This window comes from Zingiber officinale, chromosome 10B (genome assembly GCF_018446385.1).
Source record: "Zingiber officinale cultivar Zhangliang chromosome 10B, Zo_v1.1, whole genome shotgun sequence".
NCBI classification, from domain to species: domain Eukaryota; kingdom Viridiplantae; phylum Streptophyta; class Magnoliopsida; order Zingiberales; family Zingiberaceae; genus Zingiber; species Zingiber officinale.
The window spans coordinates 88,949,355-88,967,691 of NC_056005.1; the positions used below are offsets into that span (position 1 = coordinate 88,949,355).

The 18,337-nt window shown below is 35.3% G+C and overlaps 1 protein-coding gene across 4 annotated transcripts in view; it reads right to left on the minus strand.

Moving 5' to 3' along the window:
- The window catches only part of LOC122028761 (rab3 GTPase-activating protein catalytic subunit-like), a 60,832-nt gene extending 42,788 nt beyond the window's left edge, over positions 1 to 18,044 (minus strand). For 2 of the 4 annotated variants that reach the window (XM_042587637.1, XM_042587636.1), the window contains exons 1-8: positions 17,903 to 18,044; positions 12,742 to 12,785; positions 12,514 to 12,577; positions 9,214 to 9,328; positions 9,064 to 9,131; positions 7,437 to 7,534; positions 6,624 to 6,795; positions 4,337 to 4,559 (exon numbers count right to left, since the gene is read on the minus strand). In XM_042587637.1, the coding sequence (XP_042443571.1) occupies positions 4,337 to 4,559; positions 6,624 to 6,795; positions 7,437 to 7,534; positions 9,064 to 9,131; positions 9,214 to 9,328; positions 12,514 to 12,577; positions 12,742 to 12,785; positions 17,903 to 17,995 (877 nt within the window). In that variant the 5' untranslated portion in view covers positions 17,996 to 18,044. Of the gene's footprint in view, positions 1 to 4,336; positions 4,560 to 6,623; positions 6,796 to 7,436; positions 8,536 to 9,063; positions 9,174 to 9,213; positions 9,329 to 12,513; positions 12,578 to 12,741; positions 12,786 to 17,902 lie in introns of those variants that run through there. The other 2 variants (XM_042587638.1, XM_042587639.1) reach the window with 2 other exon arrangements.
- Positions 18,045 to 18,337: the final 293 nt, after the last annotated feature.

Genomic DNA, 18,337 nt, shown 5'->3' on the forward strand with positions numbered 1-18,337 from the left:
TCGTCTATAGGAATGGCTCCTCATGAGACACTCTATGGAAGAAAATGGCAATCACCTATTCATTAGGATGAAGACAGAGAAAGAATTGATATTGGGCATGAAATATTCGGCATGCTGCAAATTTTAGTAGTTAAAATCCGAGATAGGATGAAGACTGTGCAAAGCCAACAGAAGAGTTATGCTGCCAAAAGAAGAACAGATCTCGAGTTCGTGGTTGGTGACCACATCTTGTGAAAATAGCACCCTTGAAGGGCATTATGACGTTTGGGATGAAGGGCAGGCTCAGTCCTAGATTCATTAGACCTTTTGAGATCCTAGACAGAGTGAGAACAGTGGCATACAGAGTGGTCTTACCGTTGAATATTGCAGGGGTGCACAATGTGTTCCACGTATCGCTGAGGAAATACATGTCAAATCTTTCGTACGTCCTGAACTATGAGTCATTGCAACTTACAGCATATCTAGCCTACGAGGAGAAGTCGGTGCAGATTTTAGATAGACAGGAGAGGAAGCTGCGGAGGAGGACGATCAAGATAGTCAAAGTAAAATGGTTGAATCACTCCGACAAGGAGACTACTTGGGAGATCGAGTCAGAGATGAGGAATCTAATTAATGTATTAATAGGTTAACGAACTTAACCCGATTGCTAGCAACCCGAATCGGCTTATCCTTTTAAATACAAGTTTTATTTTTCCCCTCCCCTCACCCTTGAAGCCATCGGTCTTCCCACACCCCATCCAAACCCTAGCAACTTTGGAAGAGATAGAGGAAGAACCTTGTCTAAACGGTTAAGGTCGCCTTTTCCTACATCTCGCGGATGATCCCCCATACATAAAACACCAAGGCAAATTCTCTTTTGTTGATTTTGAATTTACTGCACCCTATGGATTTATTATGATATTTTGAAGTATTTTGCACGTTTTAACAAGGTCTTGTTTTAGTTATTTACTGCATCATAAGGATCCTATCATGAAGATTTGAAGTTGATTTCCGGATTTGATAGTTCATGGATTTGGTTTCAAACCATTACGAACACTGGAATTTTCGGTGGAAGAGGGCTGGTCGAAGAGCAAGGAAGAGGACCGGCAGCCGGAGATGCTAGACAGATTTCGTGAGGGAAGAAGGGTGCTGGGGATGCTGGGCAGATTTTGTGAAGGGCGGGAGATGCTAGACAGATTTCGTGAAGGAAGGCGCTGGGAATGCTGGGCAGATTTTGTGAGGGGCTGGAGTTACTGGGCAGATTTCATGAGGGAAGGAAGGGGCTGTGCTGGGCAGATTTCGAGGGCTGTGCTGGGCAGATTTTGTGAGGAAGGAAGGGGCTGCACTGGGCAGATTTTGGGGGCTGTGCTAGGCAGATTTCGTGAGGGAGGAAGGGGTTGAGCTGGGCAGATTTCGTGAGGGAGAAAAGAGGTTGGTCGGGTGAGGGAGGAAGAGGGCTGTTGATTTGGGGTTGTTCTGGTGAGGGAGGTTGTAGTGGGTTGTTTGGGTGAGGAAGTAAGGGGTCAGAGTGGGAGTCGCAAGGTGCAGTTTTGCGTCTGAAAAGGGATGGATGGGAGAGCAGATGGCAGGGTCCTTAAAACAATAGTTTTATTTTTATTTACTTTCCGTGTATTAGCACCGTGAACTTTATTATCATAACTGTTAGTAAGGTGTGATGCACGAAAGTTTAACCGGTTGTTTTAGCATGTTAAGTGAACTATCTTATCCATTTGGTAATTACTTTCTATGCATGAAAAGTGAAAATGTTTTGTTAAATAATATGATTTGTATGTATTTATGTGATGGGTTTGGGAATCCGGCTTAAGAAAGGTCTGGTGAACCTTACTAGAATAAAGGGGTTAGGAAATCCGGCTTAAGAAAAATCCGAAGAACTTACCAAAACAGAGGGGTTAGGAAATCCGGCTTAAGAAGAGTCCGATGAACCCTTCCCAGCCTAGTATTAGGATAAACGTTTAGCCAAACGATCAGAGGTTAAGGTATAAAGGAGCTACACTTAATGATCTGAATTCTTATAATTTACGAATCTTACAAGTAAAATAAAAGATAACGAAGGTTAAAAACTGAATGTTAATTTAGGGTAGTTTGTAGGTTCATGAAACCGAAGTCAGAGAAGATATTTAACATGGTAATTTATCAAATAATTCTCTTAAATGCGAATAGATGTTATTTATATAAAGGTTAAACTTGTTGTGTCTTTAGACTTACTAGATCCACATGGTGCAGGTAATGAGGAGACGGAAGGACTTAGCGGATGAGCCTTCTTGTACCTGGCAAGGCACACCCGAGGGCCTTTTATTAGTCTACTTTTCTACTTGCATTAAGATGTTGGGTCGTCTAGTCAGAGTTGAGTTATCTGTCGGTTGGATTTATCCCACTAGTTAGTTGCACTCTCTATTCTATTGAGGATTTTATTCACTATTATGATGTTCAAACTCAAATTTATTTTGGTTTCAAGTTTAACCAGTTTGTAATGCATTATCAGTTGGAGTTCTTTTATTTAATTTGAGTTTCTTTAATGTTAGTACTGCGAGGTTCGTGAAACATTTATATATATATATATATATATATATATATATATATATATAAAGGTCTAGGATGTTTCAGGTGTACTTTGATGTGATGTTGCATCCGTCATAAATAGCCACTATAGACCATTTCTTGTACTCTTGAACTATGATATGAAAAAGATATATATATATTGAAAACTAATTACAAGGCAAAAAAATATCCACATGTGTGACTTAGGTATATCCTTTTTGCATCAGCAACTTTCTTTACCCACATCCCAATAACCAACCACACCAAAAGTTGAAATAAGTAGCACACACACACACGTGTGTGTATTACCCTATTATCATTTTACAATTAATTGCCTAAACATGAAATGATTACCAATACATCGTAATCCATTAACAATTAGGTCCTCAACATTTTGCCTCATGCTAGCTTAAAAGTATTATAAAATCACAACTTGTTACAAAATTATAAAACCTCTCAAAATCGTAGTTGGCAATCTGCTAATTAATCATAGGAATCAACAGAGTGATGATCTCCTTAAACTGAACCTTCATCTTCTCCCTGATAAAGTCGCATGCAACCTCTATATGTTTTGTGTTGTCCTCTCATGAAATACTAAATCGAAAGCAATGTGCATACAAGCTTGATTATCGTAATATAGGTTCGCATTGAGTAGGAGCACTACCTAATTTGGTTGACAATTGCTCAAGCAAGATAAACTCATATGTAGATAGAAACACAATTTAGCGACTACAGTTTAATTCTTGTCCTCTTCCAAGATACTAGATTGCCTTCTAAAAGAACACATAATAATCTTGTGTTTGATGTAGAACTCCTATCTCAGAAACAGTTTGCCTAATATGCCTATGCAAGTGTCGGTGGTTGTCTTAAATACCAACCCTACAAATAGGAGTTGCCTAGCTCATGGAAGCTTCATGGACCAATCGAAAGTCTTGTTCTCATCTTGTGAAGCCATGCTGGTGTGTCGCCTAGCCCTCATCCCACCGCCTTAAGGAAGTTTGTCATTTGTTGCCATCGTCTCCAACCCCACAAAAGCTTCAAGGAAACCTCATGCATTGTCCTCATCCATGCAGAAACCTTTTGCAATAGTTGGCGTCCTCACATGAAGTTTTGTATCATCGTGATCGGTTTCATCATCTCATACATGGAGCCTCCAGAAATTAAGTAAATTCTAGTTTGATTCATGGAAATCTTTTATTTTCCATTTCATTTGCTAAGAACTTTGAAATTAAAAAGAAATTAAAAACAAATATTTATCATTAACTTTCTAACACCTCCAAATTAATCATTCATTAATTTTACTATCAACTAGTCTTATGAGCTATTATCTCCATATGCAATACCTGGTAGTTTTACTATGGTCACTAACAAGATAATTTTTTCTTTTGTTTCCTTTCCTTTTTTTCTTCTTTTTTGCATTACTAACCATATATAGAAACCTTTTACCTCTTATAGTTCCTTCTTTTTTCTGCAAAATAGCAATCCAACATGTGTAGCAAATACCTTTTTCTCAGCTAACTTTAATGAAGATAATAAAAAAACATGTGAATCATCATTAACAAAAAGTATACCTATGAAAGAATAGACTTTGTTTCTCTGTTATTGTGTGTTTATACGGACATACCACACAAGAATGATAATTCCAAGTTTTAAGTGTTAGCACCTAATCATAAGAATCTCAGGATGTCAAGCTGCATATGCTGAAGTTAAATCACTGGAATTGTAAAATAATTTTATTTGCAAATTTGAAGTTATGAAATGTGCTGTCTCGGCTAAGGTGTATGTAATTAAAATGTACCTGTTACTGGATCCTCTGCGGAATACCATTCTGTCCAAGGACAGTCATCATCCCATTGGGTTTTAATGTGTTTCAGAATATCAGTATCTCCAGCTGATTCTTTATCTTCAGGATCAATACTATCAAACTCATCATCAGACTCAAATGGAGGAGTTCTATATGTGAGCTTCATTGCAAACTGAACATTGAAAAATCTTGCCGAAAAATCCACAGGATATAAGGCCTCCAAAAGCAATTAGAATATGTAAGAACCAAGAGAAGTTTAGCAGGTACGGATAAGTTAATACATAGCATATTTATGTTATCTCATATCATGAAATAGTTTGATCATCAAAATAGGCAGTATTATTTGTATATATTAGTTAATATATCTGTCAATTAGCTAGCTGTCAATTAACCTAATTATAGTTTCCTAAGATAGATTCTTTCTTAATATAGATTCCTAGTTTGTATATAAATGCCTCACTCTTCAATAAAGAAGATATATCCTTTTTATCTCAAATAACAGGTAGGATTATTGACCACAAGAAATGGTAAAACAACAGCAAAAGGCAACAAAAAGGTTCTTTCTAAGAAAACAATGTGGTATGTTAACTATGATAGATCTAATAATAGTCCACTAACATAGATAAACTTGAATCCTTGCTAAGTATCGAATATGAAATTTTAAAAGGATTTGTGGCGATGCGATCAGCAACAGCTATATCATACTAGTCATTATTTTCCTCCTTTTGTTTAGCCAAAGGGAACAATTGCAAAAAAGAAATAGAAATGAGAAAAGTACAGGAATGGCTTGCAACAAAAGACCATGAAATGTAGCAGACATCAATAGACTAGTTTCCAGCAAGAAGACATCTTCCATCAAAAGGTAAGAGAAAAAAATTCCAAATTCACAAAAGAATTCCAAATTCAATCATGTAGTAAACAAATAGTTAGGCATACCACACAGCTAATTAGAGGGTTCTGCTTTTTATTAAAGAAAGAACAATGGCAAAATATAGCAACCACTGAGGGATGTAAGCTCACTTTTTTCTGAGGAAATTCTTTTTGTCACTTTGTTTTGCCAAAGTTTACCTCCACTACAATTCATTGTCTTCATTACCTGTTCATATGATATTGGATTTAGCTGTTTTTTAAATGACAAGGAGATTCCTAAACTATCATACTACAAAAATGGGCAAAATAATATTTTGAATTTCATCTCCTTCCTGCTCTTTCCTCTTCCACTTCATGAACTTGAACTCCTCTCGTGTCTTCTTCCTCTTCCTTTTGGTGAGCTTCTCTTAAAACTTTCTTCCTCTTCCTTTTGGTGAGCTTCTCTTAAAACTTTCTTCCTCTTCATCTCCATGGAACTACTTCCATCTTTTTTCTCTTCCATTCCCCCACTTTCATCTTCTCCTTAACCTCCATGAACTCCCCATTTTCTTCCTCTTCCTGTCTACGAGCTCCTCTTCCGTCTTTTTCCTTTTTGTTTCATAGGACACCTCTAACTCCGCCCGGTGAATATCTCATTATGGTTAGTCTCAAACCCAAATAAAAATTAAGGAGGAGGGTTACATTAAGTTGTCAACCAATACAAAAACATAGGCAAATATTATGTATGGATCCATCAAACTTCCATGGACACCTTTTCCGCCTTCCTCTTCCTCACATCTTATCCTATGAGAGCTTAGATAGGTCCCCTCGGGACAATCTAGTGGCTAGCGCATGAGGTACTGCTAACATAAGGTCTGGAGTTTGAATCTCGGCATAGCCGAGGTAGATGTCTCCCTCATGCGTCAGTCACTATTCCAAGGACTATCAGCCACCCATGATTTATCTCCTCCGTGTTGGCCCTGTGATAGGTTGACGGGGGCACTGGGGGCGAGTGCAGTTGCCTTTTGCCAACTATGAGAGCTTAGATAACCCTTCATCCACTTCAAGCTCTTGAATTCATGCATGAAACCCTCCCTTGAAGACTCAATGGAATCATATGCTTCATGAACAAAACTCTCCCATCATCAGTGGTGCCACATTGTTGTTTGCAGTGTTGGTCACATCATTGCATATCCTAAAGTTGGTAGAAATCTCCAAGTAAATAGATGAAAGGGGAAAAGACTACAAATTCATAGGGGTATTTTGTTTATGTGAATAAAAGAGGAAACAGATGATTCTCTTAGGTGGTGAGGGATCAGTGTGCCAAGTGGCGTGAACATCAATTAAGGAGGCAATGTGAGATTGCATTATCGATGGCACAGATGGGTAACCCACAATTAATAAAAAACAAATTAGAACTGCAGTGACTCACAAATTTTGAGACAAATAACTCATAAAGGCCCTCCAAATGCATGAGCCTTATTGGGACCTGACTGCCAATCCTATCAGAATCAAACCTTCTGGTGAATATAAGGCCTAGATTTTGGATTCCAACATATGCTTTTCGAGAAGGATCATGCACCGGAACAAATGCAGGCCAATTGCTGCATATGAAAACTATAAACTATTAGTAAGACTTGCTTGGTGTTTCCATGGACTAAATGAACATACAAAAGCATCAACCTTCCATATCAGTATGTCTTACCAAGTTTCTTTAAGGTATAGTTCATCTACAGAATTTACAGTAGAATGATTGGATTTCATGCCACTTATAAATTATACGCTACTGCAGCTATATCAAATTAAACTAATGAACTAGTTATTTGGATATGCACAACAATTTTGTCATTGGATTATGAACTAGTTATTTACCCACAGTACATAAATTTATCACAATTTGTAATGTTTTTTAATAAACACTAAATCACTAACAGCATAGTTGTCATAAAATGTCTTGAAGAAACAGCAGGAAACATATATAAAATATCTGATGAAAGATATAAAATAAAATGTCCATGTAAATCTTTTGCCAAAAAACAAGTGCACTATCTGTGCAATACCACCTCTCACATCCTACTTCACTTTTTCCTACAAATATTGTATTTCTGTTATCCTACAATATTATATTTCTCTTATAATTGCAAAATACAGTGTTCAAGGAAGCAGTAAGTACAAAAACAAGGACATACCAAAGAAAAAAAAACAAGAGATAGCTGGCAGAAGAAAACTTGATTAGACAACTCACCTGCCACAATTTGTCAACGCAACGGCAACAGAACTTAATAATTTTGTAGATTCAGGTACATCAAGAACTACCCCACTAGCACTTACAGGCGCAACAACCTGGTTGTGAAAGTAAAACATACATTAACAGTTACAAACAAAAAAATTACAGTTGTTAACTAGTTATATTGACACTGAGCACAACAACATCAGATGTGACTTCTTCTAAAACAATAATAAGAATAATTTTGTCAACCTTCAGTAGTAGATTCATGAGGAACTAGGAGTGCAATGGGTAAAAGAAAGGAAGATTTTTTTTGAATCCCCAAATTGGAGATTGGCATATATAACAATTCATCCTTTACATGATGTGGATCCTCTCACATAGTCCTACTTTCAAACACTCTATTGGTATGCCTGAGAATATTTTTAAGACAATTCAAATTTTGTTATTGAGTTAACGCTAAAATTTACTGAAAGCCATGTTGTATATATAGGCATTCTATGGGATGAAGAATGTATAATATCTTCAATTATCTCAAATTTGCCAAAACAAAGAGATACAAGATATCAATTGAAGTTGAAAATGCTAAAATATAAATGTCAAGAACCAATTTGTGAATATGTAAATATATGAGGATGCAAGTGTAAATAGTATTAGTCTACGAGTGAACAATTTGATGCTTACCCCATTATTAACATGATATCAACTAAGTAAGATGATTGATGGATAATACTTTAACTAGAGAGGAAAATTTGAATGATACTAGAGAAATACCCTTTAGCATTGTTGCTTCTTAGCACATGAATGGAGATTCAATATTATATGGTCAAGTGCCCACAAACTAAGCAAATGAATACATAAGGAAATGATACCATAATAAAGGAATAGAGAGCAATACAAGGAGAACAAAGGTAGAGAAATAAGGGATATTCTCTATATACAAGAATTCCTACGATTAACAGAGATGTTCCAAGAAATATTCTAGGAGATATAGAAGGAAATAAAATGTTTCAAGTGAAGACATATAATTGCCAAAAGTACAAGAATCTTCCCAGCATATGACAAAAGCTCTCCTCATCTTGCCCTATGGCGAGTAGGAACTTGGAAGTAGTAAATTCTGAATTAAAAGAAAAAAAAAATAAGAAACTTCAGTTACTCTAATAATCTTATTTGCAAATTCAACAACAAAATGGCTCCGCAACATAATGCTTTGTTAACATTAAGCATTGTTTGACCTAATGTTTATGATTCAGCCTGTAATAATGGCATTCTTGAATAACCCAAGTAAGCTGTCCTCTATTTCCAAATGGCTGTCCTTTTATACAGAACCACTAAAGGCTATTATTTGACTGACTGTTTCTGATCTCCACTAAGCAAAGTCATAAGTTTCAACCAATATACATGATGTTTTATTAATGAGGATATGTCAATTTAGAAATATCTTTGACTGGCATACCAGATCTGCATATCATCCATTTTGCACCTAAGGTAGTTTCATGCAGCAAAATAGGGTGTGCCATGTGAACTGTAGCATCACCCCATTCCATTGTTAATGGTCATTGATTAATGCTAGCAGAAAAATGTACTAATTTCATGGATAATCTACCAAGCAAGTTCTAAGCATAAATGGAAGTCAAAAACATACCAGAAAATCAGACACACCAAAAGACAACTGCAAATCATGCAAATTATCATCCCAATCTGCAGCTTTGCCTGTTATAATTTGAATTTAAGGGACAAGAGCAGTCTCATGTACTACGAGAAAAGAAAGAACTATACTTCAATATTCATTTACCATTATTAGAGACACCAAAGTAATGCTCAATGCGGAAAAATTTTGTACTATACTTTATCTCAGATTTGACCTTGAACAAATTTCCCCATGAACCTAATTGTTCTGCACCTTTATCCTGAAAAGAATAAAGTAATCCTTAGATAGGGCACATGTGTCATATGTATTCTACTGGCACATAGCCTAGGTAACACTAATTCCTAACTACAAGTGGAACAAGGAACACCCAGTGTTGTCAATCATACACAAGTTAAGATCCACTCTTGCATCACATTGAAGAACAAATGGTCCCAGATCTAAGATATCAACTTCAAGTGCTGCTTCTATGCCACATTTAAAATTATGATATTATAATGTAAGTAGTTGGATGTACCTGGACATTCATATTTGCATACTGAATATCCCATTTAGGAAGTATGGAAGCTTGCCAATACATACCAAAAAAGGTGAACTATAATGCTCTTAGTGTGTTAAACTGCTAATGCGTAATTAACATAGGCATGGCTGAATTGTACAGCTTAAAGATGCAATATTGAACAAAATTAAACAATTCCATAAAAAGTGCATAGGCAGAGTGCTGCAAAGTGCACATCAAAGTATTGCAATTTGACAAAGCCATATAAGAAAACCAAAATTTGAAATTAAAATTATATAAAAAGAAAGGTTCACAGTACTAGAAACAACCAAAATATATAGTAAGATTGTAAGAGTTATAAATTTGGTTAGCGAAACATGTCTTTTAGAAGTGGCATCCCTAAATATTGTTTCTTCAATTAGAGATCGGAGGAGTGAAGGACCTCCCAAGTTATGGCCTTAGATAATAAACAAAAGGAATAAATAATCAAAACTAATTGCTATTATCACAGGATTTTAGGAGACTACTAGTTTGGATTCTGATGTTAATTGAATTAGCTTTTTCACAAATCATCGTTTAGATTATTTAAAGATATGGAATAATTATCAAAGATTTCCTTGTGCATTAGTCAATAAATTATAATTATTTTTGAAACAATTATAAAAACATGAGATGCCAACTATGAATAATTCAGAAGAAAAAAATATGTTGTAACTAAAAATTTGGAAGACGTGATGAACTTAGCAATGAAATAGAGCCAAGATAACAATTAGGCAATATATGGTTATAGTTAAGCATTCAACTACAAAATAGTTAAGATGATAAGTAGAATAGTAGACAAAAGAAATTATGTCCAACCCATTTTCTTTTGTTATCAGTTTTGCTGAATTTAGTGAAAACTGTCTAAAACCATATATCTATAAATTAATTCAAGTATATAGCTTTCCTATTCAATTCCTCCTTGTGACATTTAAATATCCTATTTGAGCTTCCTATGCCAACTTCAACTATGTTTATATTATGCCCCCAGGGCAATGGTGCAATGGTTAGGCCCTTCTACGGATAACCAAGGGATTTAAGGTTCAAATCTCAATTGCGGCGTAGTGTAGGGGATTCAATCCTATGAGAAGCCAGCCTAAAAATGTTAGCCGTCTAGATGGGCTTGTCGAACGGCTGTGAATAGCCTTCACAGCTTATACAGAATTATCAAACAGTTGTGAATAGTTTTCACAGCTTGTATAGAATAAATAGTTATGTCGAATTGTCGAATTGTGACAGTTTGAACAGCTATGAACAGTAATCACTGTGAGCACAAAGTAGGAAATCAAGGGATATAGTTAGAAAGATATTAACAACCTTCACAGCTTATACAGAATTGTCGAACAATTGTGAATAGCTTTCACAGCTTGTATAGAATAAATAGCTGTGTCGAATTGTCGAACCGTGACGGTTTGAACAGCTATGAACATTAATCAAGCACAAAGTAGGAAATCAAGGGATATAGTTAGAAAGATATTAATTTCCTATATACAGAATAATTAGTTTCCTATTCGCTATTAGTTTCCTATTCTCTCTTCTATTATAATTTTGTATATAATGTGTGTTCCCATTCTGAATGTAAAATAATTTGGAGAATCAATTCTTTCTACATGGTATCGGAGCATTAAGCCTTCATTGAGCTTCTGCATTTCTTTATCATGGCGAATTCTGCATTTCTGCATTTCCTAGGCGGATTCAACAATGTAGAAATTGAGAAACTTCGAGGATTGTTGAGTTCTCTTGATAAACCGTCTAGCGCGTGCTTTTTGACTCTCTTAGGTATCTCCTCACTCCCTTTTTGTATGAATACCTAAAATAGTTTTTTTGATAACTTATGGATAATAGACTATGGTGCCACAGATCACATAACTCCTAATTCTCAAAACTTTCACACTTAAAACACCAGCCCAAGTAATAGAAAAATTATAATAGCCAATGAAACTTTAGCTACTGTTGCTGGTTTTGGAAATATTCACCTTACCCATAGCCTTATCTTTAAAAACGTCCTCCATGTACATGTTTCCGTTCAAAAATTAACTACTAAACTTCACTGTCATGCCATTTTTTCCCCTTCTTATTGTGTTTTCCAAGATCAAGACTCGGGGAGGAGGATTGGACTTGCTAAGGAACATAGTGGCCTTTACTACCTTGAATCCACTAAGAAGAATAATTTGTCTTTGTCCTTTCACAGTTCTTCCAATAAAGATATTATTTGGTTGTATCACAAACGTCTTGGTCATCCCTCTTTTAGAGTTTTAAGGGCTTGTTTCCTCATCTTTTTCAAGGATGGGATGTTTCTGAATCTCATATGCAAATTGGCAAAACATTATGTGTACCATTTCCTATTAGCAATAAAAAAGTTCTACTCCCTTTCATTTAATTCATAGTGGCATATGGGGTCCTTCTAATATTTCCAATATTTTTAGGAAATCAAGAGATTTAGTTAGAAAGATATTAATTTCCTATTTACAGAATAATTAATTTCCTATTCGCTATTAGTTTCTTATTCTCTCTTCTATTGTAATTTTGTATATAATGGATATTCTCATTCTGAATATAAAAACGCTTCCTTATACTCTGCTGACCAGTGAGAAACGTCTGTGAGACCAGGCCGATTACCCCAAGATTAATCGATTCGAAGAACTAGATAGTTGGTGCCAACTTAAAAAAAACTATGTTCATATTATATTTCCAAATTAACACTACAGATTTCCTAAAAAGAAACATAGCATGGTGCTAGCGTGACAGCTGTTTCAATAATCAACCTCAAAAATCAAAATTTGTTTTTAACATGTTTTCACATATCTTCCGTGGGTAGTTGGGATTCCTAATATTTCTCTAGATTCCAGGAAGTACTACATCCTACAAAATTGCCAGTAACAGATTATGAAAAAGGTAAAATACCATACCACCAAATTCTTATGGCCATCAAGCATCCATGCACGGCAAATGGCTTCTATTTCAGATATAAACCTTGTTAAAAAGAAAACAGTAAAGATCAATCAATATGGAAATCAAGGAAAAAATCAATCAAAGGAATCAACTCATTATCAAGGTTGGCTAGTGGAAATAAGTTGGCCCTAACCACCATGGAAGGGATCAATACATGTTTCCATCACACCTACACAAAATGGTACCTTTCCCACGAAGATGCGAGCGTAAAATCATCGAAACCCACAAGCTGCCAAGAAAAGCATATCACACATGACATGTCATCCAATGGAATATTAAATGATAAACAAAGAAGATTTAGCACAAAGTTAGTTTATTCCATGCACCATAAAGAATCACATTTTCCAACTCAGTCACACCAGGAGTTAGTCAAATGAATTGGAAATCCAGAACAGTGTCAGGATTGAGAACTTTGCAGTTCACTTTAGTACCTCATGGCTCATGCCATTGATTTGCCAAAAATACACATGAAATTTTGACTAGTACAGTCCAGTATGTCAACCAACAGTTTCAGACTGATAACATTATATGGTCATACTGAACTATACACGTCTTGTACTACTTGGTAGTATGGCATCAATCGATCAATATATCTCTGTAACTGGTGCGCTTTTTTGGGTAGAAATAACAAAGAATATAGTGAAGGATAACAGACAACTTGATAGGAAAAAGATTTCTATATACAATATGTGTAGTCAGATTTTTTTAAGGTGAAAGGAAATATTTCCTCCCAATGAGGTTTCTCTTGTGTGAGGAAAAATATATATACTCCCTGGAAAATGCACAAAGCAAGTGATGATCAATGTACCAAAAGATTGGAAGGCTCGGCTCAAGCAGAGAAATATTGTTAGAAATTTGTGTCATTTCTCCTAGAAAATTGGAGAAAAGAGGGGAGGAAAGTATGATCAATTAGAGGAAACCTCCAATAGCCAAAGGATTTTTATTCATGAGCTTGCTTAGTGCCAAAAGGACTTTCGTACCTCTGTTGTCATGACTTGTCAAATTTTGAACAACACCTCTTCTGCTTTATCACACTGTGGTGAGCTAAAACGACTAAAAAGACCATCTACAACCCTACCCATGATAAAGGTGCATAGCATAACTCAAACAATTCGTACCATCAAATGGCTCCTCCTTCAAGGCTTATAAAAGTTATCTCAACCTTGGAGGCATTCGGCCTGAAATGAAGGAGAAATAACTTTCAACACTCAAAGTCCATATGGTAGCTTCTCCAATAAGGAATTCTATATAATTTTTTGCTATAAAGGATCTTCCTACCATCATGTTAAAACTCATCGAGCATAATTGTTTTAACAACCTAACGCAACCCTCCTCCTTTATCCGGGCTTGAGACCGGCCATGACCGGTCGTCATGGGCGGAGAAACTATGGCAAATATTCAATGAATGGATCCATTAAACTATTGTGTTAATGCTAGGTTGTTCCCCGAAAGGAACACGTTGCAGGGACCAACTGTAACGTCTCGGCAAGGACCGCTACATCTTCAGAACTCGAGTGTAGTGCTAAATATGCAAGAGTTCGCGTTACATGTCCGACTGTAACGTCTCAGCAAGGACAGCTACATCTCCATAAGAATTTGGGTGTAGTGTTAAATAGGCAAGAATTCTCACACCATAGGTTGGATAAGAATAAATATGATAGGAAAACTAATAATCTAAGATTTGAAGCATAGAAACTCTCACTGGTAAATCAATGGAGGTAGTAGATATGATGATTAGAAGAAGAATTAGTATGTTGTGTGTACAAGAGACAAAATGGATAGGCGAGAAGACAAAGATGATAGAAAACTCAGGTTTTAAGTTATGGTACACTGGAAAGAGTAAAGCAAGAAATGGAGTGGGTATTATTGTAAATAGTTTGCTAAAGGATGAAGTTGTAGGAGTAGTTAGAAAAGGGGATGGAATTATAACCCTTAAGATAATAGTGGCGAGAGAAACTATGAACATAATTAGCGTATATGCACCACAAATAAGATTAAATGAAGCTACCAAATCAAGGTTTTAGGAGGACTTAGATGAAATATTACAAAATATTCCACCAAATGAAATGATTTTAATGGGAGGTGATCGAAATGGGCATGTCAGAATGAAAAATGAGGAATATGAGAGGGTACATGGGAGTTATGAGTTTGGAACGAGAAATGAGGAGGAGAAAACTATATTAAATTTTGCGATAGTATATGATCTTATGTTAGCTAATACATTTTTTAAGAAAAGAAAAGAACACTTGGTCACATTCAAAAGTGGGAATAATAAATCGCAAATTGACTTTCTTATGGTTAGGAAGAAGGATAGAAAGATTTGTAAAGTTTGCAAAGTCATCCTTGGAAAAAGCTTAACTACCCAACATATGTTAGTAGTGTTGAATATACGCCTCAAACATAATATCAATAGAAAGAAAATATATATGATTCTTAGAATTAAGTGATGGAAGTCAAAGGATAGGAAACAAAATATATTTAATAAGAAGGTAGAAGTACAAGCATTAGGTGAAATATACGATAACTCTAATACAACATGGGATAAAATGGTATCAAAGTTGAAAATAGTAGTTAAGAGTGTACTCGGTGAGTTAAAAGGGCATGCACCATTAAGCAAGGAATCTTAGTGGTGGAATGAAAAAGTACAAGAGAAAGTGAAGGGAAAACGATTAGCTTATAAGGAATTATATATTTATAAGAACGAGAAAAACTTAAAAAAATATACAATAGCCAAGAAAGAAGCTAAGAAAGTAATGAGTGAAGCAAAAAATAAAACTTTTGAATGATTATATCAAAAATTGGATACAAAAGAAGGGGAAAGAGATATTTATAGAATAGCTAAAGTGAAAGAAAGGAAAACAAGAGATCTTAGCCAAATAAAATGTATTAAAGATGAAAGTAATAGGTATTAGTAAACGATGAAAAAATAAAAGAGCAGTGGAAAAGGTATTTTCATCAACTTTTTAATGAAGGTTTAGGTGACCAACTTAACTTAGGTAATTTAAGTAGGTCAAATGAGCATAGAAATTTTAATTTTTATCGTAGAATTCAGATTTTAGAAGTAAAACAAACTTTAAATAAGATGCATAATGAAAAAGTCGTTGGACCAGATGATATTCCGATAGAGGTATAGAAGTGCCTAGGGAAACAAGATTTTGAATGACTTACAAAATTATTTAACATGATATTGAAAACGAAAACAATGTGTCTGATCAATGGAAAATAAGTACTCTAGTTCCCTTATATAAGAACAAGCGAGACGTACAAAATTGTGCAAACTAATATTAAACTAATGAGTCATACTATGAAACTTTGGGAAAAAGTAATAGAAAAAAGATTAAGGAAGGAGACCACAGTGACTAAAAATCAATTTGGGTTCATGCTGGAAGGTCGACAATAGAAGCTATACATCTTCTTAGACAATTAATTAAAAAATATCGGGAGCAAAAATAAAATCTACACATGGTATTCATTGACTTAGAAAAAGCTTATGAAAGAGTCTCAAGAGAAATTATATAGAGAATTCAAGAAAAGAGAGGTGTTAACATAACATATATTGACCTAATTAAGGATATGTACGAGGCTGTAATGACAAGAGTAAAGACTTTAGGCGGAGTAACTGAAGTATTTCCAATAAAAATAGGGTTACATCAAAGATCAGCTGCTATGGAACCGAGAGATTTAAATATTTAGGATTATTTTTGAAAAACGATGGAATGATTGAGAGAGATGTCTTACATAGAATACAAGAAGGATGGGTGAAATGGAGGGGAGCATCGAGTGTTTTGTACGACCGTAAAGTACTTCTTAAACTTAAAGGTAAGTTCTATAAAACCGCAATTAGACCTGCTATGTTATATGGAGCTGGATGTTGGGCTATAACTCGAGCACATGAGCAAAAGATGAGAGTTACAGAAATGAGGATGTTAAGGTGGATGTATGGACATACGAGGATAGACAAAATAAGAAATGAGAGCATTAGAGAGAAAGTCGAAGTTGCATCTATTGAGGAAAAGCTCCAAGAGACACGTTTAAGATGGTATGGACATGTACTTAGACGACCAATAAATGCTCCAGTTAGGCGATGTGAAACTATGATAAACATGCATATCAAACGAGAAAGAGGAAGACCAAAAAAGACTTGGTTAGCCACAATAAAACACGAGAAAATTTATTTAAATATAGTTGATAATATAGTAGGAGATAGAGCTTAACGGCGTAAAAGGATTCATACAGCCGACCCCATCTAGTAGGAAAAGGTTTGGTTGTTGTTGTTGTATAATTGTTTTAACAATATCTTGTTTTGTTCTTCAAATAAAAATAAATCAATAAATATGGCAATTCTAAAGGACGTTTGCCTAAAAAAAATTGCAACTTTATTAGGGAGATTATAACCTAAGGTGTTGACGTCTCTGATGCTAGTAAAGTATATGGGAGGGGCTATGGAACGGCAATGATAATCATTGGGGATGCTAGCAGTGGAGTAATTTGTGTAAGAAAGATTTGGCATAAGAGGCATATCACATAGGGGGATGGTGGTGGTGGTGGTGGCGGTGGTGGTGGTGAAGAGGATGATTTGTGATTTAAGGATAATTGGTGGTCTTGAGGGACAGTAGCTCCAATACCAAGTTGATAGGAACTAGAAAATCAGAGAAAAAAGGGAAGGAAAAGGATGATCACTTTAAGATATCAACCCCAATAGCTAAAGGCTTTTTATTAATAAATCTTGTTTGATGCCAAAAGACTACATGATGTTAACCTATAGTCATCTAAGAAATGCCTTATAGCAATAAAATAACTAACCTACAGAAAAATTAAGGAATAACTTGTTCTTAAGAATAAAGGTTGTCGTGATGAAATAACTTATTCTAAGTGAATAGAGGAAGATAATTCTAAATTGACGTATTAATTTGAATAAAATCTCCTTTTAGGGCAGTAACAAATATGCTTTCACGGCCCGGGACCAAGTTCCAGGCCCCTGAACAGATCATTCCCCACGAATCAACGCCATTCTTCACAAACTCACAAGCAGATTGTCACGACACAGGTCATCAAGCAAACCAAATCAGCAGAAAAGGCCTCATTCTTAATACAACACCCTTACCATCTAGAGATTGAATTATTCACACAAAAAATGAAGTCTTTTTGGTAGAATTAAGTTACCTGAATCAGAAACCAAAGGAAAACAGAATGCTCAACCAAATAAAAGGAGGACTAAAACAGAATCCTAATGAAATAAAACAAATCAATAGAACGGTCGAGCCAGAATAAAGGAGTTGAAGCAAGTTTATTGAGATCGCGGGACCTAACGTAAATGGTAGAAATAGGAGATGAAAAGAAAGATACCTCTTCAGTAAGTTCTTCTTCCTCTTCGTCTTCCTCCTCCTCCTCCTCCTCTTCGACTACTCTTTTATGCTTCGCATTGCTTGGAGACGCCATGGGCGAAGGCTTACGTCCGACGACTACGAGCTGCAGAAACAGAATGGGCAGGATCAAAAACGGAGACGGCTATAGCTGTTATAAAAGGCAAGCCCTTCTCAATCAGGCGGATCGGGTCGGCTATTGTGGATCATGCTAATTATGTGCCCGTACTCCAAAATATAATACGTATAAATTTATATCATTTAAATTTATTTAATAAGGTAATTAAATTATTATTTAAATTTATTTGAATATGATTCAAATTTAATTTTAATTTAATTTATTTAAATATTATTAAATATTTAATTTAGATTTATTTAATTAATTAATTAAATTCATATAAGAAACATCTTTCTTCAT